Here is a 19,712-nt window from a genome sequence, read left to right on the forward strand (position 1 = left end):
ACCTATCAACTTATTGCAGGCCTAACGGCAAAAAACGAAATAGTTTATTATTTTTACGTTGTAGGGCCTATTTACTCACCAGAGTTATATATGGAAACACGGTAATTGTTTTATATTGTTAGTATGAAATTAGGTCATGGTATCCCAACTGAATGGTGGCATATGCCATTTATCATGGACTAACTGATTGCGCATTTATGGGCAGAAGGGAGTTAGGGCTAATTGCCAAATTATATGTTTAATTGCCTTGATATCCCGGGATAAATTAGGCTAGGCTATATATCTGACATGGTTATATTATCGCTGATGATCTTAGTCTTGCATTTTGTCAACAGCAAGTGAAGGATACCGCATATCTGATCATTTGATAATATGTTCAAATGGGTTTTATAAACCCATTTAAGCCCGTCTGGGATCACAAAGTAAGCCTAAGGTGCTAGAGTTTCGCTGTTGATATCCAAAATATCACGGTATTTTTTTTTATCAGAACCCAGTTAAAAGGTAAAGTTATGGTACCCTTACATCATTAGACGTCCATTCCACAAGACTTGACACCATGGCTTAAATATGCATAATGTATATGCGCCTAGAAAACAGCCCTTCCACAAGGGGTGCTCGCGGTATCCTGAAGTTCACACCTGCATAAGGTATATAACCACTTTCATCACTTTAAACCTTTTCATCGCCGTACACAAATGACTTGGGTCAGTGCAGTGGGCCACTTGTCATCACGCTCTATAGTTCCTAGTAATATATGTATAGGCTGTATATGCTCTGAGTCTGTGTAGTTCATTATCCCATATAGCCTAACCTATTAAAGTGTTGTGATTTTTGTCAAAAAAAAAATATATATATAATCGCTAATGGCATTAGCGATTTCTTGTGATTGAGTGCTTTATAATACTTTAGCTTGCTTTATCATATAACTATTATTATTTGTAGGCTAGTGATAGACTAGTCGTTATACAGGCCTAAACTTCCTATCCACGGTAGGTTATCATAGACATTTTTACACTTTGTAAGTTTCACATGACACACACACACGTGCACACACACATATACACACACACCATGCCGGCTAAAGAAGAGGGGGTACGGCTCGTTGGCCAGATTTAAATTTCCGCCTGATCAGTTTCTGGAGAGGAGCAATGGAGAGAGTGCGACAGCACCTGGCGCGGCTTTAACATCCCCTTGCGCCTTATTGACAGCCGCATAAGCGGGGAGAGGCCACAGTTTCCAGTGGTGATTTGGACAAAACCGGATTATATTGCATTCTTTTTTTTCTAGGGCTATCTATCAATCTATCTGTTTATCTATCTATCTATCTATTATCTATATATCTATAATCTCAGCAAAACAAACCTTGGGAATTCTCATCGATAAAATAAACATTAGGGCTCTTGGATTTTTTTTACACATTAGCGTGTATTAGCGTTTTTATTACGTCTCAAGAACGTACACGAGTTTGAACATCCCCTTCCATCTTTCCATCTCTCCGTTAGGGAAGTGCTAAGTGGCGTCTAAAGTGACGTATTGAGGCGCTCTGGCCAATCACTGACAGCTTGGAGATGATATTAGCTGAAAGTTAGTTGTAGATGCGACAGTCTTTTTATTCACAACGATGTAAAAACCATTTGGCAATAATATAAAAAACACGGGAGTCCAAACTTTGTCTTTTTCACATATCCGGGTCTATGCTATTGGAGCAAAAACACGGACTGGAGTCAAACACGAAGTGGATTGTCTTTGTACCAAGCGCAGGTAAGATAATGTCTCTATGGCTACATGAGAGCTGAAAGCTATGTGACATAACTTCTCGATAAGGCTGTTTAAAAACTGAGTTTTAAAGGAGAGTTTGCTTCGAGAAAGTCGAGACAATATGATTGGCGTCGCATTATGAATGGGCCTTTACGGCATTCATCATTGGCCCATTCAACATGCACACAAAGAGCAGGGAAACAGCTCAATCAGTATCAGTGTAGTATAGACTACAGAAAGTGTTGTTAATGTGTTGGTCGTATAACATAATACAGGCCAATTGCGTCAGAGCGACACAGGCCTTCAGCATCTATAGCCAAGTGATCTGAGTCAAGCTCAATGCAATCATATTCGTTCAATTATCTGTCAAATGTAAGAATCAATCAATGGTTTCGACCTTAAACCGATTGTTTGCTTTAATGTATATAGGCTAGGCTGTGTGATTCACAACAATGAGCAGCAGGCCCGTATCACAGTGTACCAAAATGAAAGTCCAGCATGAACTCTTGTAATCTATCGGTTTTATAACCAGACATGATAACTGCATGGGTGTGATGGCTTTCCGCAAACTATCCAAATAACTCAGTCGAGGCCCCCAAGTATACTGAAAAACAATCCTCCAAACATCAAGCCACCTTCCTGAATTAGGTTTATTTAGCACACAGTTTCCCCTCATATAACTATCCCCGAGGAATAGCAGATGAAACTTGTTGAAACCCATGAAGAACACAAGTCAAATAATTTGAGTAATTCGAGGAATCCATGAACTTGAAATGTCATTCTATATGTAGGCTACTGACAGCTTTTGGGCTACTGGAACATGGCTTTTTCCCCACAGGAAAAAAAAGAAAATTGAGAAATATATAACACCAATTTGATTACTATTAGAATGTAATCAGCATAGAATAATTTGAATAGTTTTTATGACAATATCACTTTGAAAATTCTGTTTTCATGTTTTATCGGCCTACTTCATTTTTACAGGATAACATAGTGCCAAGCGCAAGTTTCACTAAATAATGTATTCTCACTCTCCTGCATCTCACCCTTTCTGCCACTGTGTTTCCATGGATGACGTCAGGCGTGTTCACCTCCCACCCCTTATGATTTCTTGTTCACAACTTTCTGGAGGAGCTTTGCCCCAGGGCAAACACAGCGACAAGATGGCATTCTATTCCCATGGTCTTTGAGCTCTCCACTGCTAATCCCAAAGTGCGCTAATTGTCTGCAGAATTTTGTAGCTCGTGGATACCTCTCACTATTGCTCAAATGAATGGATTTGGCTTTACATTTGTTTGGTTTTCCCGGTCCTTGGTTTCAACAAGTTCCAGCTACTAACAAGTCAAGAAACAAGATCACTCAACCACAACAGGATAAAAGAGGGATTAGACAACTTCTCAGCGAAGACATAAGTGATCCAGGGGTGCTATTGTTTACGTAGCATTGAAACAACAGGTTGAACTGGGATCTGTTTATTCAATGGAGTGACGAACACAAACTGGGTTTGTACTTTCTAAGATAATGATTGTGGTTGGGTTATATATAAACTGCACTGCGTCTCATGTGACTGAAAACGACATTTTCTCATCATCAGAACATAACATTTTTCCGTTATCTTACTTTGATGTGCATCTAGACTAGGCAACCCCTTACAAATCCGATACGTTTGCCATGCAAACTCTGAGAAGTCATTGGCAACTAAAAAACAAGTGAGTTTATTCACATTTTAAGCCACTTACGTTCATAAACCATGACTTGAAATACACACTATGTAATGCAAATGAAAAAGGTGGCGCCTCTCAGAAGGTAGCCTAGTCAACATCGAACTGAATTCTGTTAACCGAATTACAGTAGACAAACTAGACAGTAGACATGGTAGTATTTTTACGTCAGAAGGCAAACATTTAGTGCCAAGCATTTAAGTTACACTATGTTGTATCTACTTAACAAAATCAAACTTTACAAAGTTCCGGAACCTGACAGCAGGGACACTGCTCGATCGCATTGTCCCTTCGTTCGCGTACTGCCAAACAGTTAAAAGAAATACGCACAAAACTATGAGCGCTATGTCCTAATTTGCAGTTGATTAACAGATATTCCTAAAAGAAGAAAGGACTGAACTTTACTGAAAATATTATCCGGAGTGGTATAGCTTCCCCGCGGGAACTGGAGATGACAGTGCATGACGGCCCCGCAGCTCATTATCCCACTCCCTTTCAGCCTGTCTTTCATTGCCATGCAAACTCCCTGGCAGTGTCGTTTGTCTCCTCATTGTACTATAGTTGGGAATGCAATGGTTGTCAGGACGCTTATTCAGTTTCGAGATAGTTTATTGATGAGCTCTGACTTTTAGCACTTTTCACATGTCAGAGGAAGTCAAGTGTATGCGTCCACAACTACATTTTATGCTGTGCGCGTACACTTTCCCTACACCCCCAATCCCCCCTCCCCCTTCGGTCTTCTCGACCCGGAATCTGTTGCATAGGAACAAACGATTGGAACACCCCTAGTCCGAGACTGGTACTCGAAGTGTAACCTCAACTACTGGCACGGAGGGGTTTCTTTGGTGTGAACTGGGGTGTGCATTGATGTGCGTTGAGGAGTGTGGTCGTGGCTGCAAAGACATTTCCTTATTTAGTGTCTATTTAAAAACCTTTGGCACCCCATGGTTTTAGCCTTCATCGACGTAGTATCAAAGAAGTAAAGATACAAATTGAGGCAGCCAACAGAAATGATCCCCTACTGAATAATCAATTGTTTTGCGCTTGTTAATTCATTAAAAACATGTTTGTTCACGGAATATCAATGACAAGTCCTAATTTTTCTAAAACAACAGTGAAGTCAGACTGTTAAGGAACAAAAAGTGGATCTTAGTGACTGAGAATCATCAAAACTGGGATTACGCATTCTATCTTCATTCAAATCAGGATACCCACGACACATTCATACGTATTTTGCCGTGGTCTAACTGCCCCTGCGTCAGATAATTTAGCGGCCCGTAAATGATCAAAGATGAAGTTAGACTGTAAACGGTTAATGCTGATCCGCTTGGGGTCAGCGCGCACCATGTGCTCGATGCCCGTGCCTCCATTTGTAACTCCAGGTTCACGGTTAGTGTAGAAAAAGCCCGTCTGCTTTTCGCGAAGGCAACTGAGGCTGCGTGTCCGAGATGCACTTGCCATTCCTTCCATAGGTCTCAATAGCATGCAATAGCATTTACTGAAAGCTGTATTTGTATAGCATTGTTTGTGTCAGAGAAAGAGAGCGAGGGAGAGAGTATGTGTGTCTTCGTGAAAGAGAGAGAACGAGAGAGAGACATAGAAAGACAGAGAGAATTTGCATGTGTAGAGTGATTAGTGGGTTTTGAAAAGCTAAGGCTCTGCCCCGTTTCCCGCTCTGGCAGCGCGAGGTATGAGGAAGTGTTTCTCTGGAGCATGATGACAGAGGTCAGCCACCGCTAATGGGCCAGAGAGGAAGAGGAGAGGAGGAGAGGCACACACCAGGAACAGAAACACACATGCATTTAATACTCGAGTGGTACTACCATCTCCAATAGGAATAGGTGCGCCTGCCCCCTCTCTCTGAGACTCTCTCTTTCTCTCTCTTGCCCACTCACTCACGAGCGCACATTTTCAGTCTCGCGCAGTCCTGACATTTCATTTTATTGTCAATCTCTGCTTCCTTCGCAGGGATTTCTTTCTCCATTCAAGACCACTTGGAAAATATATCACAACGCTATAACTCTACCGAAAGGGTTACATCCAAAACTGTGGCTCCCGTTCTTCAACGCTCAGTCATCACCAAGGACTCTGGCAGCGGAGCGCAAGATGCCTCAAAAAGGTAATTACCGATTTAATAACACTTCATCCCATTCTTTCGTACGACGTGTGTTATCTTCTTACACCAGAATCTCACCCAACACTTCAAATAGTCAAATTCAAACGCGTGTTATTTGCTAATTAGAATATCAAGCCAATAAATTGCACGTGAGATAAACAGTGAAGTAGAATGGTCTCGAAAGTTTCGTGTGCTGGTCGAATCGAATCGAGCTCTGCAGCGTCCGTGTTAGTTTTGAGAATTTTGGATCACTTATTCGTGTGTTTATATGGTGTTATTTGAAGGATTAGTTGGTGCTTGAAAATAGATTAATTCTTATTTTTGACAGGAAAGAGTACAAAGTCAGTTTAGGCCATAGCTGTGATCAGTTCTGCGAATGGGACGCAATGATCCGATGAGGAGGAGTGTCAGCTTGAATCATGTTGTCAGACCCACCCGGGCAACACCATCACAAACACTACGAGAAAAACTTTTCCCAAAGTATAATGCATTGCCAATAATGCATGTTAATAATTTCTTATATTCTATTTAATTCATAAACTGACTAAGGCTTTAACATTAAAATGTCTCTGGTACGTGAAATACTATTTTCGACTTTTTTAAATGAATATACACATATCTGATTTTAAAAATCAAGGCAAAATAAAAATGATTGTTGTATATTAAAATGATATTTTCTGCAGATTATGAAGTGCAGACATACACAATCTACAACTGGAATTGCACAGATTGTGGCAACGAGGCCGTGACAGATTGATTTAGTTATTTAATAACATATCTTTCGTCAAATGCATCATAATTAAATAGGACAGTTACTAGGATTAATTGCGTAAATTAATTAGGTTGATTCGATTTTCAAGGTGATTTCTCAATTTAGTTGACCGTTATAAATTAATCAGGCTACTCTTAATTGGTATGGTTTTGGTAACTGTTACTTGGCAGGGCCATGGTTTAACAATGATTTAGCATATGCTTTACATCGATTATGCGTAAACATAAATATGACAGGCTTGATCAGGATCATACCTTCCAATAGTATAAAACATCAGTTATGTTTTGATAAAAAAAAAATTGAAACGTTTCTTTGAAATATCTCCACATATTGTGTTGCACAGCTTGGTTCGTTTATTTGTGAATGCCCACTGTAAATACACACACAGTCCATCGCCTGTTTAAAAAGGAAAAGATAAAAAGGGACAAAATCAAAGCCAGGACTATAGTTCCTTAGTGGCCTCCTTTTCGGCAAATGTTTTGAATGGGCTCTTTATCGCAATTGTCTTTTTCAAATTGAGCTCCCCACTGCGCTGTTGTGTCTTTTTTTACAACTTCTAACGACACACACCGGTAACACAATTACCACTGGATATTTATAACGAGAAATTGCTTTCTATTTTCCAAAACGAACTCACAAAAAACTGAGGGCTACGGGCACCGGGTCATGGCGAGCGGCAAATAAATGTGGCGGAGAGGGGAGGTTGTTGTGCAGCGCTGTGTGTAGCAGGAGGGGGTTGCTTGCAATCCCTTCAGTTCTTTGTATCCCTTGGAGTTGTTGGTACGTTTAGTTCGATGCTGTGTAGCTAGTTAGGGAGCCTGGGTTTTCCTCTCTGGGTTGTGCTGTAGGAGCAGAAAGGACGCCATTGTTGAAATTCTGCAGGCTTTGTTGGCCAGCATTCACCCCCTCCCGATTTCACTTTTCCGGGCAGCCAAGCGAAGCAGACAGCGTGTGTCACTGCACCAATACGTCTAAAGAGACCGTACACGTAGCGATATTACTTAACTCCGTGTGGGGATAATATTTGCAGACGCACAATAAATAAACAAATTAATTGTAAAATTCACTCTACACGGATAGGCCTACTTTATAAACTTTGCTCTTGCACGTCTCTGGCCAACCATGGATTGTAATGAAATGCTAAATAGTTTCCGAGTTATTTCTTCATATGCAAATGTATGGTAATATCCATAACTTTATGCATGAACTTCACCCTTAATGGAACACTGCAAAAATGCCTAACCTCAATAAGACTCTCATAGGTGAAAATATTGTAGTTAAGTCGCAGTTAAAGAAAGAAAAAAAAGATAAGATAAGGTGTACTAATAAAATGTTTTGCTTTGTCCTAGGGAAGTATTAACTAGAGAACAGCAGATGAGTGTCTTTAAATTGTTTTAAGCGGACAGTCCACACTGTTTCCAGGCAAGTTAAACACTGAATCCATACCATAGCCTTAAATCACAAAAAGACAAATGTTAAACTAATTGCTCTCATATTGTGGAATATGAATGCACAACCATTTGCATCCTAAGTTTAGTCTTGTACAACACTGTGTCTCCCTTTTGTAAATGTGTGATTGCACAAGTCTATGTGATACATCTATCTATCTTATTATAGTGCCGATCCTGACCTCTCTTTCCTGTCTCTGTGTGACTAGAGTACTATAACCGGGCCACCTGGGAGTCTGGAGTAGCATCCATGATGCAGAACAGTAAGTCATGTTTTATATTATCTTGTGGTAATGAAAATGACTGGGGAGTAAGGTCTGTTAGGTAAAAACTACAAGGAGATGAAGTAGATATAAACTTGTTGGTCTGTCATGAATTGCTGTTGGTGTGTGTGCTCCCTATTTAAAAAGTTTAATCTTATGGATTCAGATAGTGTTCTATTATTGGGCAGAGGCATATGTACAGCTGGCTTTTTATTTATTGATAACATGTAGGCCTAAATATGTGAGTGAGAGAATAGTAGTTAGCCACATAGAAATAACTGCAATGCGATGTTCTGAGAATTTCCTCAAACATGAATGCTTAAAAAAAAGCATTAATAGAAAACTATTGTGTCAGAGATGCCAGGAGAAAGAAAGAAAAAGAAAGAAATAATGAGAGAATAAAAATACTTGAGATGAGTGAAAAAGCTGCTTTGAATGATAAATTATTGTAAATCCGACTGAACTAATGTAAGCAGTGTGCCAATTCCCATCCTTGCTTAGGCATGCACTAAAGGACATTGCATGCGTCTCCTTGGTAATGTGTTGTGTTTATGAAGATGTTTTTCCTATCCACAGTGTGTGGGTGAAATAATGTGCTGGGATGACACTTCCACAGTCTATGTTTATGAAATACATTGGTCCTGTAAACCTCAGTACAGATCCTAGCCTGGCAATTTGTGATGTGTAAACACAACCAAGGAATAGGCAACAAAAAAATCCCTTCAAGGTATAATTTGCAAGAGTGGATTGTTTTGACAGTGAAGAGAACAAATCTAGAATTGCAACATTGATCATTTTGTGTGATTGTCAGAATGGTAAATGATACATATTTTCTTTCTTAATGCTGGACAAGAGGTGTATGACATCTGTAACGAAGGTGTGTGGAATGGCTTACTCTTATTCTTCCTCTCAACTACACTTGTTTGTTGCAGTATGTTTTCACCGCCTATAATTCACAATAATACTAAAAGTGTTGCCTTGGCCTTTGGTATACTTACTTTATGGATATTGTCATAGCCAGTGCAGAATAAACATTTACAAAAAACTTTTATGGGAGTAGATTAAAGGGAAAGATGTGACGCCTACACTTGAAAGACATCCAACCAAACAAAGCATTCGAATCTAGGTCATCTGAAGTAGGGCAGATGAAATAATTGAGCGGTGATGTGGACTCCCATATTTCCTCTCTCACAATGGTAAATTCAAGGCTCTCGAAAAATCTACATATCCAAGAGAGCTGCGTTTGTTTATTGTTATTAGGCTATGTGCACTTGTGTGTCAGGCCGAATTATTTAGGCCACTTTCAAATGTATATTATCGGTTTAATATTTAAATGCAGTTATTTTAACATGCAAAAATACGCCTGGGAACTGTTGCTTTCCCTTATAATTTTTACAAACGACGAAGTTAGTATTGAGTGATGTCCTGAACGAAATAACTGTGAGGACATCATTCGGGTTGAGGCCTTCAGATTGTCTAAAGGTCGCGCTGTGGGTTTTGTGTTAATAACTCCTGGTGTCCACGAGACTGAGCGTCCAAATTGACACCATATGTCTTTCTATTAATTGACTCGCACTAGAATAGAAGGCGCATAATCATGGCCACCAGGCGCGATCGACACCACTTACCGTGGGGAATTATATAATGATTAAGACTTAACCTTTGGAGCGAACGTTTTTATTTTCTTATAGGCCTATGCGTTTTCAGTTATCTTCAAAATGTATTTGAGCACTAGAGAGACTCTTAAATCCTATAAATCTTCAATATGCTTCCCTCATCTGACCTATTAAATACACAATTGACAAATTATTTAATCCGGGATTTAACCTAAAAACAATACAATGCAGAGGATTTAGCCATTTTCAGTAAATTCCTGAGTACATATTTAAATAAAATGTAAGCATAGTGCATGACGACATTTTATGCATGGCAATAAATGTAAACATATTTACAATAACGTCTTCCTACTAAAAATAAAAATAAATGTCTACCAAATGTAACATTCAACAAGAAATTACCTTATTGTCACAATGGAATAGCAGTAAGCATTAGCACATACACCATACAGTACAACCTCTCTTGCAGACTTGATACAAGAGTGTAAATATAGGCCGTGTTGCTCTGTCGTTTGGAGAGAAAAAAACAGGAATGTCACTTTTGATATATTGAGAGCGGTGCGCGCCTCCATTCTCGTGCCCGTGCACAGCCCCCTGGCTACCATAAAACGAAGCTTCCCTTGAAGGGTAAATGAGTAGAGTCCAATTTAGTCTGAGTGATATCCAAATGCAGACAGAAAGGGTCGTTTTATCATGCTACTATTTGTCGTGACGATGCGATTTTCAAAAGCATAGCAGTGTCATGAAGTGACATGCCTGCCACAAGTGCTTCAACTGATCTTCTCAATTAGCCTTCCATGCATGATCCAGGGCGACTTCCGCCTATTTCCAGAAATTAAGATCAAACTTGACGTGCAGCTAGCTTTATTTTAAAGACAAATGTCAGACAGCCTCATCATATTTCCCGCTCTTCTATATTTGGAGCTATTTATTGCTAAGGAGCCCGTGCTCTTGGAGTCAATTTAACGGGAGGCTTCGAAGGGAAGGGAGCGGAGAGAGCAAGCGCACTACAGAGAGGCTTTCTGTCCGTTTATCTTCAGGTTTGGTCTGATTTTCGTCTGGGCAATCTTTACTTCTGGATATACTGTTAATTAACTGGCATGAAAATACCTGGTTTTGTAGGTGTTTATAGCGTCTGCTGGGTAATATCAAGTTGACACATAATGGGATTAGGGGACGATTTGTGTTTGTAAAAGTATTGGCATTATACGGTAATCACTACTTCGTAAGGCTGTCGCAAATAGTATTATGCTGTTTGAGCTGTTTAAGGTCTTTGCAAAGATGCGTAAATCTCGGCTCAGTGGGCTGGAGATGTTTTGGTCGGGATCATACCGCTGACACGTAATCAATGTTCTGCATGTGTGACTAGAACAGGATTGTTTCAGATAATGATATTGCAAGCATTTCCGGAAAGCATTTCAAACATATGACAGATGAACAATGGCAATAATTACTGGGTATGCTAATTCCAACGTGGTTTCCCCCATCCCCCTCCACACACACCCGTGTTGCTGAACCTTCCATTTGCCTTTTTCTGTTATGCTTACTAACTTGAGTATTTTTTTTTTAATTTTCGGGGCACTGTTAATCATTAAATGCTTGCATCTAGGAGATATGTTGGCCTTTTTATATTAATCACGAAATATTTGATTGAACTAAGGAGCGCGTGAATCCTTGTCTCCTCAGGTCACAGCGGAGTGAACCAGCTCGGCGGCGTGTTCGTCAACGGGAGACCCCTACCAGACTCTACCAGACAGAAAATAGTCGAGCTTGCTCACAGTGGCGCGCGGCCGTGCGATATCTCCAGGATTCTGCAGGTGATTGCATCCCATCCCTTCACTGCGCACGCACGCACGCACAGTCTAAATGTGATTCATAATGGAATGGTTTCACTGTTGAGTGATTCTAATAACGGAATGCAAACCCATTACATTTTGTTTGAGACCAATACGAATTTAAAAGGCTCTGAATTTGCATTGTGAACATTGCAGCACAAGTTGGCAAAGCGCATCGAGGCATTCGGTGAGACTTGGCCTAAAGTTGGTTTGAATGTGGGCTAAATGGCATTTACATTGGTAAACAATGTTGTCTATGAGCATAATAATTCAGGTGACATGCAATCAGAATGTATTGCATTCCAAGGACATTACAACACGACAGCAATTTATTTTTTACAGAGTCTTAAAAAGGGCCTAACATGGCAGATCCAAGCAAGATGCATTTTAAAAGTGCAAGTTAAATATTGATATAGAATTTAAGGTATATTTCTTGTGTTGTAGACCCATGCTGATGCAAAAGTCCAAGTGCTGGACAATGAAAACGTAAGCTTAACATTGTTTGAAGAATACTCATATAATTCGCATTAGTCTTAAATAATGTATGTGATTTGTGTCTGTTGTTTTCTATACAGGTATCCAACGGCTGCGTGAGTAAAATTCTCGGCAGATACTATGAGACTGGCTCCATCCGACCACGGGCAATTGGAGGTAGCAAACCGAGAGTAGCCACTCCTGAGGTGGTCGGTAAAATTGCTCAATACAAGAGGGAGTGTCCATCAATCTTCGCTTGGGAAATCCGAGACAGACTGCTTTCCGAGGGGGTGTGCACAAATGATAATATACCCAGTGTAAGTTCATTGAGTGTAAGTTACTATCATTTCATACGCTCAAAATAAATTCAGTTAATATAACCGCAATGCTCAACTGGCCTCCATTTTGACGTGGAAAGCCACCGCTTTTACACATTGCTAACGCCATATAATTAAAATGTCATTGATTATTGGTTTAAGCATATATGCCACTAAAATGTTCTTCACAACCATATGTGAATACAATACATACTGTTATATAGTATATACACAGACAAAAATACACGTTTTAAGACTAACTGCCATCAGTAAAAGATGAGCGCCGTGTAATTAATGTGAGGCATTTTTGGTTTGTCTTTCAGGTGTCATCGATAAACAGGGTACTGCGCAACCTGGCTAGCGAGAAGCAACAGATGGGCGCAGATGGCATGTATGAGAAGCTGAGGATGCTGAACGGTCAGACGGGAACGTGGGGGACCCGGCCGGGTTGGTACCCAGGAACTGCAGTGCCGGGACAGCCCAACCAAGGTGTGTGCAATCACCTGCATTTGCAGGCAGGAATGAATGATGATGATAATCACACACACATCGGTTTTATTAGTCTATTATTGTTATGATTATGATTAAGTGTATTGTTAACATTGTTATTAAGTTTTATAAGTATTATGATAGCCTAACATCTCTAATATTTGTATTATTTATTGTTTAACGTTATAAAAAATTGATGTGTAGGCCTAATAATTAATTTCATGTTTTAAATAACCCACAAATGTTGGCCTACCTGCATAACTGTGGTGGAATGCGTGAATCCACGGCTCTGTCAAATTCCTATAGGCTATTGATTAATTAACGAATATGTTTTTGTAATGGTCCATTGAGAACCAGCTTATCGGTTGATTTATTATCAAATGACATCTGGCAGATAACTAATTATCAACAATGACGGGCAGATTTATTTTCTTCGTTTTTTCTTCCGGTCACTCCTTTTTGGATGCATATTTATGAACTTGAGGAGTTAGCACTTTGAATGCTCTCTCTTGCACGCCCTCACCAAAGCAGCCCAAGGATGGAAACAAATCATGAGGCAGTGTGCGGGATATCTCTACAAAGGCTGTTTCTGTCACACGCAAGAACTTGTTATGGGAACTGCTCTGTCGCTATGTAATTGCTCATTAGAGAACGTTTTGTTTCTCATTAGGGCGACATGAATAAGCGTCTAGTTTAGTGAGACAGCTGTAGAAATGTTCCGCAGGAGACCTCTGGACACGATATGGCACCACTTGCCAATTAGACATGTCAGTTTTAAGTGAACCAAACAATATAGGATGGACACACTATACAAAGAGACTTTTTCTCCCCATTTTGATGTCTCTCTGTGAAAACAGCTTCAACCCGTTTAGATGTCGACAACCCCTTCTGCCTCGCTGTAGGACAAGTATTCATTTAAAACAAAATCCTAGCGTAACTTAATTATTTTTCTTTATTCAGATACAGACTACAGTAGGCTTCTGGTTTGTTTTAGGCCTATTTATTTTTAAGTTTACTAATCTATAGCCTAATACACTTCAGGATGAGGGAATACATAGGCTAATAGTCAATTAATCGTTAGGTCTCGCTGTTAGGCTATCATATATATAATATATATTATTAAACACAGAATAACGACAACAAATTAACCATTATATAAGCCTACTTTTATAACAAGCATGATAATAATAATGCAAATGCGCTCTTTATTTGATAGGCTATAGGTAGGCTACAGGCCTTTATGCTAACCTTACACTGTAGCGTGTGAGATAACCATATCTTAAGATCATTTTCTTAACGCACCGACATAAGTGTCTCTACTTCCGTGAATTTCAGCGACATTAAGAATCCATTACTCCCGCAGCATACGGCACGGAGAGGTCTCAGAGGGAGACAAATATGGTCTCAATCTGATAAATGTCACGCAACAGTGAATAAAACACTGGCTTCATCGAGAGTGACAGCTCCCCAAAAAGAGGGGTGAAAGCTTTCACCGGCGATTTCGTGTTTTTAGGGATCAACGTGACAGTTTTTTTCTTATCTCTTTTTCTCACCGACCACTAAAGCCGTTTAGGGGGTTTAGACACATTCCCTTTCAGAAGGCCTTACAATGTTGCATGTCTAGAGCAAGATGCCGAGATCGGTGCATTATATTTCTGCCTAGTTTTACGCCTCATTGATTGTGACACGTGATAGGCCTATGGGATGGTTTTCTTTCGCCAGCGTTTTTTTTTATCCAAAGAAAACAAATCCAAAATCAAGCGACAGTTGGTCTGGTTACGGGATAATAGGACACACATTCGCTGCTTTTGACGGATTAGCTCTGAGAGAAGGCATGTAGCATACTGGGCACCAATAGCCTTTCTCTCAGCACACAAGAGCCAGTTAAAGAAGATAACTTAATCATCTCATTTGACACACACCTCGTTCTTAATAATGCTTTGAAATGTTCCACAACAGTTCTACATTCAAAAAAACAGAACATTTAAGTTTAAATTTATCCTAAATTAAAGTGATAGTCTACACCATTGGGCTGTTTACTGATTTGCTTGACGCAGTAGCAGTGACTGAAGTTTATTGAGATTTAACCATAGCCTACGCCAGCTTATTTGTCCACGTAGCCAATGGCCTTATCCATACCACCATATTCTCTGGGCCCTTCCCTAGCGTCCTATCGTTCGAGGGGAAATATAAGCGTAGCCGCATTACAATACAATAATTTCTAGTCATCAAACTGTCCAAGCAGTAGGCGATCCGATATTCAATTAGGCTGCACATGTGACGCTAAACAAGTGAACTAGCGCTAAAGAGTGAAGCCCGTCAATTCACAGCCGGTTTCTCTGTCTCTCTTATGTCGCAAACAGGGTTTCAGTACAATGTGTATAGTATAATGCGTCCCTTTCAATAACTGAACGGGGTGTTTTCTTTTCATGGCTTGAAGAAGGCATAAATCCTAACTTGTGTTCAACGGGCTGAAGCCGAAAGACAGTGATTAATGATGGTGCTGCGTAAAGGTTAATACATTGAGTTGAAAAGTCCGTTGACCGGAATCTTCAAGATACAATGAGGAGCACTGCAGGCCGAGAGAGAATCCTTTTGTCGTCTCTTCCTTCAATTGTGTCCACAAAATTCTGTCCACGAAAGTTTGCCAACCCTTCCACAGTCTGTGAAGTTCCTTATTCTCCCCTGGTATTGTCATCATGAAATGCGGTCCCCTTTATTCAAGTGTTATTTGGAAAAAGGTGTTGGTGGTCAGCTCCATTGGCGGTACAAATGTACACATGGTGGCTGTAATGACGAGTTCAAAAGAAGGCAGTTGAAAGTTTAAGGTTAACGGTTATTCAAAAATATCTCAGGGGATGTGTAGTTAAATGGATCGTTTTTCCTTTTTTTTGCCCCCAGATGGCTGCCCACAGTCAGATGGAGGGGGAGAGAACACTAATTCAATCAGTTCAAATGGGGAGGATTCAGATGAGACCCAAATGAGACTTCAGCTGAAAAGAAAACTGCAAAGAAATCGTACTTCATTCACACAGGAACAAATAGAGGCACTTGAGAAAGGTAAACGGCACCCAATTTCACCTGTCTAGCTGCTATCCAGATGAACATTATTGCATAAATAAAAACTGTCCTGTGATTATGTACGTCTAATATAGAGTTTCTTTGTATTTGTTGTCCTCACAGAGTTTGAAAGAACTCATTATCCGGACATATTTGCAAGGGAAAGACTGGCGGCCAAAATCGATCTCCCTGAGGCTAGAATACAGGTAGGACCATAGAGTTTGTGTAGTTCATAACCGACGACCACTTGTCACTATTCCAAGATGTGCCATTTCATGTAAAAGTGACAAAAATGTGAATTAATGATTTTTTTAAACGTGGTTTCAGGTGTGGTTCTCCAACAGAAGAGCCAAGTGGAGGAGAGAGGAGAAACTCCGCAATCAGAGACGGCAGGCCAGCAACTCCTCCAGCCACATCCCCATCAGTAGCAGCTTCAGTACCAGCGTCTACCAGCCCATCCCACAGCCCACAACGCCAGGTGAGAGACAAAGCTCTAAGCTGATGACTTTAAGGGTTAAGCTATCCCTATCCCTCTCTCCATCCCTAACCCTCAGCATGTGTGTGTGTGTGTGTGGATATGTTTGAGTTTTTTCTCCATATTGGTCATCGCACTATCACTGGAGCCAGCAATGATGACTTGGGCTCTAAAAATAACCCTGCAGTCTGTCGAAATGCTGACGTCTTCTCTATCTCCTCCTCCTCCTGTCCTGTCCTCTCCTCTGCTCCTGCAGTATCCTTCTCATCTGGCTCCATGCTGGGCAGACCAGACACAGCGCTCACCAATACGTACAGCGCCCTGCCACCCATGCCCAGCTTCACCATGGCCAACAACCTACCTATGCAAGTAAGTAGCAGTTCAGTGTCAATGTAACAAAACAACAATATCAATTCGACCCAGGAATGCTGAAGTGTTGAGTATGTGTAAATATGCTCACTTACGCAAACAAAAAAAAATCTGTGTTTCAGTAGTAAATCCATCTCAAATGGAATCTCGTGTGTTTTACACAAAAACTCTCTAGTCACAGATGTCCAAAGTAGCCACAGAGCTAAATGAAGATAAATAATTTCACCTTAGGTTCCCTTGATGTTATCTATAAACAATGATGCTGATGGAAGGCTTGAATGTGCTATTTCCCCTCAGGGTCCGGTACCCAGCCAAGCACCCTCGTACTCCTGCATGCTGCCCACCAGCCCCTCCGTGAACGGGAGAAGCTACGACACCTACACACCCCCTCATATGCAGGCACATATGAACAGCCAATCAATGGCCGCTTCGGGCGCTACCTCCACTGGTAAGCAAAGAATTAACTTACAATTCTTCACCGGGGCACTCAAAACTAGCCAAATGATGAACATAACAGGATGTATGTGGATATAGTTGGAAAAGAGAATGCAGACAAGAAGAGCAGGTGCATCGAAATCGGTCTTTATTCATGTTCACTTGATGTAACAGACGAAACACTGTCAGGAAGTTGCGCGGCACGTGTGCTACCATAAATCCACTCCTCTCCTGTGTCAGGTCTCATCCTGCTTACAGTGTCTGTGTGATGCTGTGTGTCTCTTGAACTCATCCGTGTCTCTGTGCTTGACCTGTCAGGCCTCATCTCCCCCGGAGTGTCTGTTCCAGTCCAAGTCCCAGGCAGTGAAGCGGACATGTCCCAGTACTGGCCCAGGCTACAGTAGGGCTGTACGTGTCATCATTGTGCGACTCCCTCCGCTCTCCCTTGGCGGACCAGAGTGTCCATCAGTATTTCATCACAGACCTGAGACTCTCCTGACAGACTCTTATGAAGAGACTCTTTTGTACTGGGATTGTGCCATTCTCCACTGTTTGGACACAAATACTTGAAGGAAAGAAGAAAGAAATAAAGAAAGAGAGACGGAGCGAAAGAGAGAGACTAATGGACTTCTGTAAAGTGCCCTGTGTAAAGAATCTCAATGGGGTAAAAATTATCTCTGTTTTCAGTTTCCAACTTATGTCATTTTTCGTGTATTTGTATATGGCCAGTTGTATGTCATGATAAAAAAAACTGATGGAACCGTGAAACCGAGTCTTGCTCGCTTCTCATGAAAACAGGAACATTTGTGAAGCTTTTCTGCCATGATGAATAGTTTTTATCAACGTATTTCAAGAACCTCTACCTGTCTGTCTGTATACAGAATGTGGACTCTGGAAAAAAAGTTTATATCGTTCCAAAGCAGAGCTGGACTTGAAGCCACTAGCTGAGGATTTGTTTCTTTGGTCATTTTTTCCAAAGCTTGCTTGGGAAGCGTAAAACTCTGAAGAGGGAGAAAAAAACTTCTGGTAGCTAAAACGGTAGATTGTGTCTTCGATATAATTCAGTTTGTTATGTCGAAATGTAAGTATTTGTCTTCCCTGGCAAACTCCTGGAACAATTTCTATAATAAAATGAATTTCATTTATATTTCTCAGAATATTCTATATATGTTTTATACATTATTATTTTTCATTCATTCGTAAATACATTTCCTTCAATCAAATCCATGTTTTGTGTTATGAATAGTGTGTAGTTGTGTGTTTGCCTTATACATGTGCAACAGAACTGTTCTCCTTAAATAAAGGAAAATACATCTGCAGGACAGATTAGAACATTAAGAACTGGAGAGTCAATTTAGCATATTTTTTTAAAACCTGAATAATTTTCTTATTTTCTTATGACATGTTCTTGTTTGTTTGTAGCCTGACGTTATCATTCAAGCGAAATACTTGAGCTCAATCTCAAACTTGATTCAATGACTTACTGCAATTACAGACACCCTCAGATATTTCAGTTTATTCCAGCAACAGTAATTTGTTGATTAAAAAAGACAAAAACTAAAAAGCGTTAACGTTGATAAAATATTTACGTTAATTGATTAATTTCTAGTACAATGACCATTAAACAATGGTCTCATCGAGAGAGAGAGAGAGAGAGAGAGAGAGAGAGAGAGAGAGAGAGAGAGAGAGAGAGAGAGAGAGAGTGAAATAGAAAGTCAGTTGGGTAATTAACAGGCAAAGGGCCAGCTAAACAGACTAAAATCCCAGTCTGCCTTTAGAACTAGAGGGCATTTGCAGACTTCTGCTAAACTTTGCTGATCCATTCAATGGTGAATGGCTCCGAAATACCTACCTTTTTCACTGCCTGATGTAAACAAATGTGAGACTCCGTAAAAACCCAAGAAGAAAAATCCATACAAATAAAACGCTAATATTTGAGAATAGTAACAAGAAAGAAGTGTCACAGTGGTTTGGGAAAATGGATGAACGTGTTTCCCCCCTTTTATGAGTAACAGATAAACAAGAATCAGGAAAGATCACTCACACAAACCACATTTCAGTCCCCATGCTGGGTAAAGCACCGGGCACTGCAAACACTGTCAAACCAATCACTGCGCCGCAGGCAGGGTGTGATTCCAGAAGAGCTGCTTGTGGGCCTCTACAACTATCGATATCACAGCACAGACTGGGGACAGGACACACAATGCACCAATGACCCATTTACACAATCTTGTCAAAGATAGGTCTGTCAGACGCATCTCTTGTTCCCGACACAACAGAAAAAAAGTAGATGAGTATTTTTGATGAAATTCATGTTGAGCCAGTGACCCTTGCATTCGTAAAAATCTCCATGATCCCATCTCTGAAGATCAGGGGCTCTGTAGTGTGTACGTCCACTTCAGTTTGGCTTTCAATTTGTGAATCGTTAACGCACTGTTGGTGTTGTGTGTTGTCATCGGAGAAGCACTCTGATGAAAAAGAAAGCCGGTCGCCTAAAATTACACTTTTGGTCTCTGCTGCTCCAAATGTGTACTGGTGTGTGCAAGTATGAAGCAAGAGTTTCC

General features: G+C 40.4%; 1 protein-coding gene across 3 annotated transcripts; it reads left to right on the top strand.

Moving 5' to 3' along the window:
• The first annotated feature begins 1,489 nt into the window (after positions 1-1,489).
• On the top strand, positions 1,490-18,257 carry LOC124462782 (paired box protein Pax-6). Of its 3 annotated transcripts, XM_047014420.1 has the most exons (13): positions 1,490-1,761; positions 5,448-5,598; positions 8,025-8,078; positions 11,381-11,511; positions 11,974-12,015; positions 12,105-12,335; positions 12,644-12,809; positions 15,711-15,869; positions 15,993-16,075; positions 16,197-16,347; positions 16,601-16,713; positions 17,011-17,161; positions 17,467-18,257. In XM_047014420.1, exons 2-13 carry the CDS (start codon positions 5,586-5,588, stop codon positions 17,550-17,552), a joined length of 1,380 nt encoding a protein of 459 aa, XP_046870376.1. In that variant the 5' UTR covers positions 1,490-1,761; positions 5,448-5,585; the 3' UTR covers positions 17,553-18,257. The 3 variants fall into 3 exon arrangements, with proteins under 3 accessions (XP_046870376.1, XP_046870377.1, XP_046870378.1); XM_047014421.1 differs by lacking the exons at positions 1,490-1,761; positions 5,448-5,598 and having other exon boundaries at positions 12,105-12,320; XM_047014422.1 differs by lacking the exons at positions 1,490-1,761; positions 5,448-5,598; positions 11,974-12,015 and having other exon boundaries at positions 12,105-12,320.
• The last annotated feature ends 1,455 nt before the right edge of the window (positions 18,258-19,712 follow it).

Source organism: Hypomesus transpacificus, unplaced genomic scaffold (genome assembly GCF_021917145.1).
Source record: "Hypomesus transpacificus isolate Combined female unplaced genomic scaffold, fHypTra1 scaffold_249, whole genome shotgun sequence".
NCBI lineage: Eukaryota > Metazoa > Chordata > Actinopteri > Osmeriformes > Osmeridae > Hypomesus > Hypomesus transpacificus.

Coding starts and splice junctions, on each gene's coding strand:
- LOC124462782 (XM_047014420.1), top strand. Junction 16,076..16,196: donor TCCCTGAGGCTAGAATACAG/GTAGGACCATAG, acceptor ACGTGGTTTCAG/GTGTGGTTCTCCAACAGAAG. Junction 17,162..17,466: donor TTCGGGCGCTACCTCCACTG/GTAAGCAAAGAA, acceptor TTGACCTGTCAG/GCCTCATCTCCCCCGGAGTG.